At 42.7% G+C, this 12,485-nt stretch overlaps 1 protein-coding gene across 3 annotated transcripts in view; it reads right to left on the reverse strand.

Moving 5' to 3' along the window:
* The window catches only part of RABGAP1 (RAB GTPase activating protein 1), a 194,981-nt gene that overhangs the window by 139,357 nt on the left and 43,139 nt on the right, over nucleotides 1-12,485 (reverse strand). For all 3 annotated transcript variants that reach the window (XM_040406072.1, XM_040406074.1, XM_040406073.1), the window contains exons 11-12: nucleotides 5,149-5,323; nucleotides 1,446-1,539 (exon numbers count right to left, since the gene is read on the reverse strand). In XM_040406072.1, the coding sequence (XP_040262006.1) occupies nucleotides 1,446-1,539; nucleotides 5,149-5,323 (269 nt within the window). The remainder of the gene's footprint in view (nucleotides 1-1,445; nucleotides 1,540-5,148; nucleotides 5,324-12,485) is intronic.

Here is a 12,485-nt window from a genome sequence, read left to right on the forward strand (position 1 = left end):
TCTATATTGCACACACCTATTAACCCCATACACACCAGAAATGGGAAGGGAAACAGCCTAAAAGGGGAAGTGCACACGCATGCATAACAAACAACGCGTTGCCATTGGCAACTATCATGCGCGGCGAAAGAGTCACAGCAAGCTACCACCAAGCGGTCACAGGAGGGCAGCAAGAGTGTTTTACAAGAACGCATGAACCCCTAGTGCAAAAATAAGGGCTGAACATAGCTAAGCAACCCATGAAATCCTACTTAAACTGTCAATGCAGACAGTCCCTTTAAAAAGAGCAAATCACCAGTTTTGTACTGCCCTGTCTGAGGGAGGGGAGAGCTGGAAGCACATGAATATGAGGACACCTTGGCTTGTGCTCTGTACTGAGTAGACCCCAGCATTGGAGCTGTTCAGTACGGGTCTTAGCAAAATGCTGGGTCAATTTAAGTAAGTGATCCACTTGCTTGCGGTGTCAGTCACTAGTTTATGCTGCCCTCAGATAGAGCAGCATAAACCTGGTGGCAGACTCCCTTTAAATCACTTCTTTTAATCAGATTTTGAAAATTTGCAAACAATTCTTCACATTTACAGATGGGCACATCTTTGCACATTAAAGGGGTTGCCAGAGTTATTTTTTTTATTCTTTGTATGTTTGTAACAGAAAATACTTTATAATTCACCTTTATCTCCGGTGGCTGGTTTCTCAGATTTCACTGAGGGTCACATGACCTGTGATGTCAGCTTCTCTCCCTGCTCTGATAATGATTGGTGCACAAGCATGAGAGAGCTGTACACCAGACGTCACTGTGCTTGCCACGCCACCCTGCACTGCCGGCTGCTGCTTATTGCTCTCTCCCTGGATTCTTAACCCCTTCAGCAGCACAGACTCAGGGCTGAAGGCTTTACTGAGTAGCTGCAGGCAGTGAGGAGACAAATGCTGGGCACAGGAGCTGACAGAGGAGTTCTGCAAAGCATTGCACAACAGGTAGGGGGAAGATCCTGTGTGTATCAGCAGTGTCATTGTACAGCTGGGACCTGTAGTCCTACACACACACACAACACGCTGCTGAGTCTCCGAGCAGGCAGACATGTCACTCAGGGCAGACTTATTCACTCCCTTTGCAAAGCAGGGGGAGGGGCAGAGATTGTTTTTATTGCAGGTAAACAAAGGCCCAGAAGAGAACCAGGGAAATGAGGAAAAAATATTTTTTTTAACCTAAAACTTGCTTAGCTCAGTTATATATTGCTGTCCATCAGATTTACAGTGCTATATATATTTTTTTTTTTTTTTCATAACTCGGACAACCCCTTAAACACCATAAACCCGGTCATGACATCAGGATCTAGCTTGTACCAAAAGAAGTTCTGCTCCATTAAAACCTAATGGCCAGCTCTATGATCACCTCACTACACACTGTCTACACCAGACTGATACTGACTAGATGTTCTCTTACCATTTGGACAGGAGATCTCCCCACGTTTCCAGGATTTTCTCTGCACATTCTTTGGATACATCGCCAGAACCACTTAAAAGGGGCTCATCATTATCTAGAAAAAGGAGAGAGGTTTTCAGGAATACATCACCAGGAACAATAATGTAAAGTTGACCATACACATTAGACGTATGTAGGCTGAACCCGCCAACTTTGGCCAACCATCTAAGGCTACATTCACACAACCATATTTTTGGATCGCATGTGGACCAATTAATTTCTATGGGGCCCAAACAAAATTCGGACAGCACACAGATCTGTGTGTTGGCCGCACTCGTGTGGCCGTATCTGGACGGTATCCATATTCTGCGGATCAGTGGTTTGCGGACCGCAATAAGGATACGGCTGTGTAAATCTAGCCTAATGTGTAGATGATGGGAGAAAAGAAGAGTTGGAGATTCTGGATTTCAACAAGTCCAATACTTATGGTCTCAGGAAAATTAGCCACTGCCACAGGTGTCTGGTAGCGGCTTTCTCCCTTCTTCCATTCACAGTGCATGCATGCTCAGCCAAGCCGAGCATGTATGCGTGTAGGGGGCTCAAGAAAAATACCTGTAAGCCAAACACTGGTTCAGCTGACAGTTATCTCAAATGTGTGGCCAGCTTTTTTGACACAAGATACTGAAAATGTATACATATTTGGATGGCTCTCCAGAAGACATACAACAATAAATAACGGTAGGCCATCATCCTCTCTGTACTGCAGCAGGGAACTTTTAGTAGCATATACCCCTCTGACCTATTGCGTCTGGAACATCAGATATATATGGGACCATAAATCTGGTAGCGTTACTCATAGGCAGGACCATGAGCAACCATGGCCCTTGTAAACTTATATGCATTATGCATTGATAGTAAAAAAAATTATTGTGAACTGGAAGGTCACTTTAACTTGCAAGTCGGCTTTTGATGTGATTCACTGACAGTAGGATGGACTCACATCTTTATAGGTGATGAGACATGGGCACTTCTCATCCTAGCTTAACAAAAGCTTCAATACAATTTTACCAGCTGCCAATAAAATGCAGGGCTCAGAAGACTTTTATGCTACGACGCCAGTCAGTATGAGAGGAGCCGGGATCAGAGCGTAATCTGAAAAACGTGAACACCTTTCCTACTTCCTACAGGCAGTGGCTGAATCCACTTCTTCCTACAGTGTGCGTGTGACAACTTACATCAGCACTTCACTGATTACAAGAGTGAAAATAATAATCTAAAGGAAAGCGGTCCTGCAAAAATACACAAATTATGAACCAAATTGTTCTTATGAAAAATAACACAAAACCTGGAAACCCTGCAGAGTTTTTCTGCTGTCACTTCTCGGAGGCTTGGAGCCACAAGATCTAAATAAAGTCAGTCACCAGAAGACATTGGGCGCTTTAGTTATTTATTGCAAAGTGACTTTTGCACAAAACACATAAAAAATTCATACCCCATCCCCTTGCCAGAGAAGCCAAGGGGAAACACGTGTAAAATAGCACGCTCAGTATGATGATAGACTGATTCCGCTTTCCACTTCCAAGTCATGCGGCATATACTGGGGTATACTCCACCTTTAGTCATGTTCTTTAGCACATTAAAGGGGTTTTCCAGGCTGCTAATACAGATGACTTATCCTCCGGAGAGGTCATTAATATTTGATCAGTGAGGGTTCAACACCCAGCACTCCCACCAATCAGCTGTTCTCTGGAAGTGTAGTGGCTGTGCCCGGTTAATGCAGCTCGGCTGCCACGGAGGTGAATGTAACCTGGCACAACCACTACACTTTGTACAGAGCTGTGCTTCCGCAAAACTGCTGATCTGTAGGATTGCTGGGTGTTGGACCCTCAACAATTGGATATTTAATGACCTCTCCTGAGGACAAGTCAATATCAGGAGCTTAGAAAACCCCTTTAATGTTCAAGCGGATAGTAGGTAATGGGGTTGTAGGAGGTTGTTTGAAGCGGTAAAACCTGACTGGGGTTCTAGTTTCTGAGCCTGAGATCGCCAACCTATGTCCACAGTAGGGAATGTACCACACAAAAGGGAAACTAGGCAGGTCCGGCCAATACTTGTCACTGCTGGTTGCAAGCCTGCGTGTAACACGTGAGCACCCTCCATAAGTCTGCACAACCTAAAGGAGCAGTGCCAGGCATCAGGGAAGTCCATGGTTGGAACCCGTACGGTGATTGTTAGGTGTTCTGACTGTGACTGGCATGCGTGTCTGACCCTGACCATAACCAACTCTGTCCACAGCGTAAACAATCTTGCAAAGGTCCCTGAGCAATCAAAGGGCCCTTTAGGCATCCGTCAGCAGAATTCTAACTATGAAACTGGCTGACTTGTAGCATGTGCATGGCAGCTAAAGTCATCTGTGTTGGTCCCATTTCCATATGTGCCGGCATTGCTGAGAAATATGTTTTCATATCTAAAAATGAGCCTCTAGGAGCAATGGGGGCGTTACCATTACACCGAGAGGCTGTGCTCTCTCTCTGCAACTACTGATCCTTCTCCACTTTGATTGACTGGACAAGGCATGATGATGTTTTCACTGCTTGGTCCTATCAAAGTGGAGAGGGTGCGGTAGTTGCAGAGAGAGCAGAGCCTCTAGGGTAACAGCAACAGCCCCCGTTGCTCCTAGAAGCTCATTTTCATGTATTAAAACATCATTTTTCTCAGCATTGTGGGCACATATGAAGATGGGACCAACACAGATGCCTTCAGCTGCCAAGTGCACATGTAACAGGTCAGCCAGTGCCATAGGTACAAATCTGCTGACAGATGCCCTTTAGGGAGCCAAAAGCGATCCTTTCTGACAGCAGAGAGACAATATTTGGTACAATGGGGAAAGTAATTGTCAATTTAGAATATGAAAGACGTTTGACAAGGTCGGATCATCTTATAAACTCCCCCGGTGGTTTCCGATTCCTGATAGCATTTCTTTTCTTTCAAAGTTGCACCTGTATAAGGGACTTCCTCCAGATGCTGCACAGGAAGGCCTTTGTTATACAGATGCCAGAACCTGCATGAATCTGATGAATCAGACTCTCCAGGAAAAGCAGCAATTTCACTTTTCTATTAAGTCTTTCCTGTTTCTTCCTTATCTTCCACCCTCAGGCGATAAGGACAAGAATGTATTCGCAACCCTTACGACCGCTAGTTCCTAATAACTGTACTGCCTCATGATTGTGTAATCCTTGGATGGTTCTCAACCTTATTTTGTTATTGCTCTAAAAAGGGCAGCATGGGAGATTTAATACAGATGTCAGTGAGGTCAATCTTATACTTTTTATGAGGTATTGATCAGCAGGAAGGCAAAAACAAGCCCGTTCTCAGGTAGTTGTCACTTTTTGGCCAAATCAATCGGGTATCCATATGACAGAGAGGAATATGGTTAAAGTAATGGCAAGAAACTCTGGAAAAGAACGGCTATATTTAGGCCAGACTGTGGTTAATGCTGCTGGCCGCAGAGGAGCAGGCAATGTCTGATAGAGGAGACACTTTGGTGTCAGAAGGTTACACACGACAAGCAAATTTAGGAGACTTCAATGGTCAGACAGCAGAGTAGAAGGATGGATCCCTACACAGTCCAATGACTATTAAGTGCAAAAAAAAAAAAAAAAAAAAGTAATATTTGGTCACTACCGATAGCGTTCAGTGAATAGTATTAGACTACTGAGCTCACCCTCCTCTTCATCATCCTCTGGGGGTGAGGGTATGCTGGTTGCTTGAGGCCCACACTGTGAAAGGCGGATTGATGGACTTGCAGTAGTTTTCCTCCTCTCTCGTTCCGATTCACTTTCTAAGCATAACACCTCATAGAAAGTATCGCAGTTACTTTTCCGCTCTTTCCTTTCGATCTGTAACAGAAAGCGTCATGTTTCAGATACAGAAATAATAAAACCTTGGCCGATACTGGTGTTTTCTATCAACCCATCACTCTAGCTCTCTCTCACACTTAAAGGAGTTGTCCAAGTTCCAGATTTTGATGATCTCACCTCAAGACAGGCCTTTAACATAAGATCAGTGGGGGTCCGACACCCAGCACCCCCAACAATCAGCAGTCGCCGGTGCCAGAAATAACACAATGGAAGGAGCCAGACGCACAAACCTCCATCCACTGTGTAGAGGCCAGGCCGAGTTACTGAAGAGGACAGCAGTTTCTTACCATCACCAGCTATCGTCCTTTCTTCCCCCAAAATGTAAGCCCTGACACTCAACAGCATTTTACTGATTTTAGTTCCTCCGTGCCTGTGTAAACATTGAGACAAGTGCGGCAGTGCCATCATTATGCTGATCGGCAGGGGTCCCAAAGATCAGACACTGATTGCCCATGCTAAGAAAAAGTAATCAGAACCTATTTAAAAAGGGGTCACTCGACCTTATAAAAAAAAAAAGAAAAATAAAAATAAATAAATAAATAATAATAATAATAATAATATATATTCCTCCTGTGTCCTTTCATATTTTTCACAAAATTCAGGTTGGTCCAGCTCCATTATAGCGTCATTAGTCACAGGCACCACAATTACAAACAGGGTGGACCCGCTGCGCAGAAGCACCATTCTTAAACTACACCCTCCCTCCTTAGACTCATCACTGCCCCCGCCTCAGTTCAAATGTTACTCCCACTGAAGCCTGTATCCAGGCTCATGGTCACCCAACATGATGCTTCACCCAAAAGCAGAGGGGCGTTGCATTCAGAGGATGCTCAAGCACATGATCAGTGACATTTTATATTCAGAGTAACGATCATAAAGTAGATGGTCATTGATCTGGTCAGGAAATAGCGCCAGTAGGGTCACATGACCGGCTTACACAATGCTGAAGCGGGGCATCAACCCAAGAGACCACATATTAGTACCTGCTTTATACTAACGTGATGGATTAATTACAATAAACTTTTCAACGGATAACTCTGCTAATGATACAGATGTGATGTACAATGGAAGAGTCAACCAGAAACTACCCCAGCAAGACTAGGCTGCAGTGGTGCTCCTGCGGTCTGGAGCATTCATGGCAGGCTGGGCTGCTGGACGCAGAATATTGGGGCTCAAGAAAACATCTACAAGTACAAGCAGAGCTCTACCCTCATCAGGAGGATTTCTGATAAAGTAGGCCGATTAATTATTTAGATGCGCTGTGCAGAGTCCACATAAGAAGTCAGGCAGCGCCGAGCACAGAGAAGTGATTGATAAACGAGAAGGCTTTCAGATGTCACACTGTGCTAAGCCTTCACCGTTTAAAGGGTCATATAATTGCACATGAATACGAATACAAGACCACGTGTACAGAGCTAAACTGCTCATATACTGTGTGTTATAACCTTAGACATTTATGACATATCCACAGGAATCTCGGAAACGCCATAAATCTTTGCTCGGCTTACAAGGAGAAAGGCTGACACGGTCAGTCACCTTTCCATTCAGAATGGGTGTCGGGGGACCTCTAATGTTTTTATAAGATGATTTTGAAGTGGTGGCTATCCCAGAAATGTGCAAAACTGCCTTTAACTGTTCCTCTTAACACAGTAGGAACTACACCCGACTTTTGGTGTCACCAAAATCTCTCTCTTGCAATCTAGCAGGAGCAGGTCAGGTGCCGGCTGTCTGACACAGCCAAAGACCCAGAGGAAGAGAGAGAAGTGGTTTATAATGGCTTCTATCTTCTATTGTGAAGACTAAATAGCGCTCAATGAGGGCAATGTAGTGAATAGAGGAGGTGATAGTGCTGCTGCCTCTACCAGACCCAGATCAGCCTGGCTGTGACTATCCCCGTGATAGAGGACTGTTTTCCCCTGTAAATGGAACTCCTATGGATACAGTGAAAAATGCCCAATAAAAAAAAAAAATAAAAGACATATGATATGATAAAATATATACAACATTAAGGAAAAATGCAACAAAAAATTTGTAAGAAATAAAATAACCACGTCTTGCCCCAAAAAGAAAGTGAATTATAAAACACATTTACTTGTGCAAGTATTACATTACCAAGTGCAGACAGGCAAAAACAAGACACATGATGCTGATCACTAAGGCCCTTTCAGGCCTGATCACTGAGGGGTTAAATCATGACCATAGTTTTTAAACATTTAGTTTGAAGTCATTAAAAGGGGATGGCCACTTTAGAAAAAAAAAAATCTGTAATGGCCATACCGTGGATGCTGTAACAGAATGAAGCCACAGGACACTTATAAGTCACCTGAACTGGATGTCCGTTGCTTGTGTAAACACCACAGTGCCAGGGCCGCTGCAGCCCTGGTAGGCAAAATCGTGGCAGGGATTTACAGGAAACCAGTAAAAATCCAATAGACTGCAATGGTGTACTATTGCAGTCCATGGTATAAGCAATCTGGGGATCATTAAGGGGACAAAAAATTAGCGTAGAAAAATATATATATATTTTAGCAATTTTACATTAAAAACAATAAAAATAAGGATAATTGGTATTGCTGGATCTGAAAATGACCAAACTATTAAAATATAAAAACATTTATAAATATTTTTCAAATATGTCCTGTGAAAGCTGCAATAGAAAAAAACTGAACGATTTGCAGTTTTTTGTGGTCACCATGCAACCGACCACCCAAAAAGTGATGAAAAAGTTGTTTGTACCCCAAAGTGGTACCAGTAAAAACTACAGCAAAAACAAGCCCACAAACAGCCCTGTAGCTACAGAAATACAAAAAAGTTCTAGGTGTCAGAATATGACAATACAAAGAAAAAAAAAATTTCTAAGGTTTTTTAAAAGTAGCAAAACATAGTTAGGCTACTTTTACACTTGCGTTCAGAGCGGATCCGTCTGGTGTCTGCACAGATGGATCCGCTCCTATAATGCAGACGTTTGGATCCGTTCAGAATGGATCCGTCTGAATTATAGTTTAGAAAAAATTCTAAGTCTGAAAGTAGTGTCCGGGTGTCCGCCTGCTGAGCGGAGGCTGAACGCTGCCAGACTGATGCATTCTGAGCGGATCCGCATCCACTCAGAATGCATTGGGGCAGTACGGATGCGTTCGGGGCCGCTTGTGAGAGCCTTCAAAACGGAGCTCACAAGTGGAGCCCCGAACGCTAGTGTGAAAGTAGCCTAAACATTACATTAATTTGGTATCACAGTATTTGTACTGACCCACAGAATAAGATCATGTCAATTTTAGAGAACAGTGAATAACAAAAACAAAACCCCAAAAAACAGTGGCAGAGTTCTGTTTCTTTTTCAAATTCACCCCACATAGAATTTTTTTTTTTTTCCGAAACAATATATGGTAACTTGAAGGGAACCTGTCACCGGGATTTTGTGTATAGAGCTGAGGACATGGGTTGCTAGATGGCCGCAAGCACTTGCATATGTATCAAATCGTTTTTTTTTTTTTTATACAATAAAAGCACACAGAGCTATGGGGACTGCATATTGCGGATGTGCTAGCGGCCATCTAGCAGCCCATGTCCTCAGCTCTATACACAAAATCCTGGTGACAGGATCCCTTTAAACAGTGCCATAAAAAATAAAATAAAAAACTTGTACCGCAAAACACAAACATTTAAAGGGCTTTGTGAATGGAAGTGTAAAAAAGTCATGGCTCTTGGAAGGTGTGGAGGAAAAAACTAAAATGAAACGGTCCTAAAGCGGTTAATAGTTCGGACATTTTCAGAAGCAGCAAAACCAGTTCTGCTTAAATTTTATTGTTTTATATGTAAAATTGAGAAAGGGGGATCGGAATATTAAATATTTATATTTTTTTAAATACATTTTGAACTGTGATTTTTGGTCTCTTTAGAGACCAAAGATTGCTTATAACATGGGCTGTAATAGTATACTATTGCAGTCTATGGGATTTTTACTGGCTTCCTCTAAAGCTCTGCCGCCATTTCGTTGCAGCTTTGGCGCTGCAGTATTTAAGGCCATTTCAGAAATATTCTTCTAAAGTGGCCAGCCTCTTTAATGACTTCATTTCCTTCTTTTTGCCTGTCTGCACATGGTTGTTTAATACTAACGGACTACACTACAATTATAAAAAAGTCAAAATGTGCAGTAACTCCCACATGTAAACATTACTGTTTCTTTGATTTCATTTTCAGATCATCCATCTACTGTGCCCAGTGTTGGTTAAAAGAAAATCCTTGCAGTGCAGTAACAAATTTAATCAGTTTCTATGAGGAGGTAAGTTCTAGACTTGACAGCGGCGAATCAATGGATGTCGTATATCTGGACTTCTCCAAAGCATTTGACACTGTACCGCATTAAAGGTTAGTATATAAAATGAGAATGCTCGGACTGGGAGAAAACATCTGTATGTGGGTAAGTAACTGGCTCAGTGATAGAAAACAGAGGGTGGTTATTAATGGTACACACTCAGACTGGGTCACTGTCACTAGTGGGGTACCACAGGGGTCAGTATTGGGCCCTATTCTTGTCACGGGTAATTGGGAGGGGATAACACCAAATGACGCACAGAAGGAATAGACCGGTGTCTTGGCCTCAAAGCTAAGGCAGAGGGATGGTGACCTCCTAGGAATCCCTGACTCCTGCCAGTACGATTAGACCCTAAAGGTGGAAATACTCATACACCGTAACCTAGGCCCTGAAGACCTAGGAGTAATTATTTCAGAAGACTTAAAGGTGGGAAGACAATGTAATAGAGCAGCACGAAATGCCAGCAGAATGCTTGGGTGTATAGGGAGAGGTATAAGCAGTAGAAAGAGTGAAGTGCTTATGCCGCTGTACAGAACACTGGTGAGACCTCACTTGGAGTATTGTGCGCAGTACTGGAGGCCATATCTCCAGAAGGATATAGATACTCTAGAGAGAGTTCAGAGAAGAGCTACTAAACTAGTACATGGACTGCAGGATAAAACTTACCAGGAAAGGTTAAAGGACCTTAATATGTATAGCTTGGAAGAAAGAAGAGACAGAGGGGATATGATAGAAACTTTTAAATACATAAAGGGAATCAACTCGGTAAAGGAGGAGAGCATATTTATAAGAAGAAAAACTACCACAAGAGGACATAGTTTTAAATTAGAGGGGCAAAGGTTTAAAAGTAATATAAGGAAGTATTACTTTACTGAGAGAGTAGTGGATGCATGGAATAGCCTTCCTGCAGAAGTGGTAGCTGCAAATACAGTGAAGGAGTTTAAGCATGCATGGGATAGGCATAAGGCCATCCTTCATATAAGATAGGGCCAGGGACTATTCATAGGATTCAGATATATTGGGCAGACTAGATGGGCCAAATGGTTCTTATCTGCCGACACATTCTATGTTTCTATGTTTCTATGTAAGACCCTGGAAGGCCCTAATAATGGTGGCAGGAAATGAGACTACTGGTCCCTTCCCAGATGAAGGAATCAGCATCTCCCTGAGGCCTAGACAACACAGACAAGCGAACAACAAAATGCAAGACAAAATGCACTTAGCTTAAAACAGAATGGAGGAGCAGGAGATCCAAAGGAACAACACACCAGCTCAACCAACTCCAGCAGGAAATATCAAGGTAAGCAGTGTGAGTCAGAACTAAATAGCCTCAGTAATGACCATCAGCTGCACCAGACAATAGGTGTGGTCATTACCAAACACAACACTGAAAGGAGAAAACAGAGAGACTGTCAGATACCCTCACATGCCACCAGTCTCTCCTCTGTCGTAGGAGGGACAGTGACAATTCTCTTCAATATATTTATTAATGATCTTGTAGAAGGCTTGCATAGTAAAATATGAATTTTCACAATGACACTAAACTATGTAAAGCAGTTGACACGGAAGAGGACGGTATACAGCTACAGATGGATCTGGATAGATTGGAGGCTTGGGCAGATAAGGTTTAACACTGATAAATGTAAGGTTATGCACATGGGAAGGAATAATGCAAGTCACCTGTACATACTAAATGGTAAAACACTGGGTAACACTGACATGAATAAGGACCTAGAATTTTGGTGAACCGCAAACTAAGCTGAAGAAACCAGTGTCAGGCAGCTGCTGCCAAGGCCAATAAGATAATGGGTTGCATCAAAAGGGGCATAGATGCCCGTGATGAGAACATAGTCCTACAACTTTACAAATCACTAGTCAGACCACACATGGAGTACTGTGTACAGTTCTGGGCTCCTGTAAACAAGGCAGACATAGCAGAGCTGGAGAGGGTCCAGAGGAGGGCAACTAAAGTAATAACTGGAATGGGGCAACTACAGTACCCTGAAAGATTATCAACATTAGGGCTATTCACTTTAGAAAAAAGACGACTGAAGGGAGATCTAATTACTATGTATAAATATATCAGGGGTCAGTACAGAGATCTATCCCATCATCTATTTATCCCCAGGACTGTGACACTGACGAGGGGACATCCTCTGCGTCTGGAGGAAAGAAGGTTTGTACACAAACATAGAAGAGGATTCTTTACGGTAAGAGCAGTGAGACTATGGAAATCTCTGCCTGAGGAGGTGGTGATGGTGAGTACAATAAAGGAATTCAAGAGGGGCCTGGATGTATTTCTGGAGTGTAATAATATTACAGGCTATAGCTACTAGAGAGGGGTCGTTGATCCAGGGAGTTATTCTGATTGCCTGATTGGAGTCGGGAAGGAATTTTTTCCCCTAAAGTGAGGAAAATTGGCTTCTACCTCACAGGCTTTTTTTGCCTTCCTCTGGATCAACTTGCAGGGTAATAGGCCGAACTGGATGGACGAAGGTCTTTTTTCAGCCTTATAAACTGTGTTACTATGCTATAAACTGTGTACATGAACTACTGCGCATGTGATCAGCGCTGGTGGGCACACAAGGTGGAAGTTCAGAAAGGGAATAAAAAGAACAGTAGGGGGCGCCCTAACAAACATGCAATAGCTAGACACTTGTAAAATAGCTATATCTTGAATGACCGAAAAGGGAAGTGTAATATTTACTTGTGAGTTTTACTGTACAATTTGACTTATATATGCTTTTCATTGTAATTTTACATATTTATAGTCTAGTCTTGAGGTATTAAACTACACTCAAATATATCTTCATATAGTTAAAGGAAAGA

The sequence above is a fragment of the Bufo bufo genome, chromosome 8 (assembly GCF_905171765.1).
Source record: "Bufo bufo chromosome 8, aBufBuf1.1, whole genome shotgun sequence".
Lineage (NCBI taxonomy): Eukaryota > Metazoa > Chordata > Amphibia > Anura > Bufonidae > Bufo > Bufo bufo.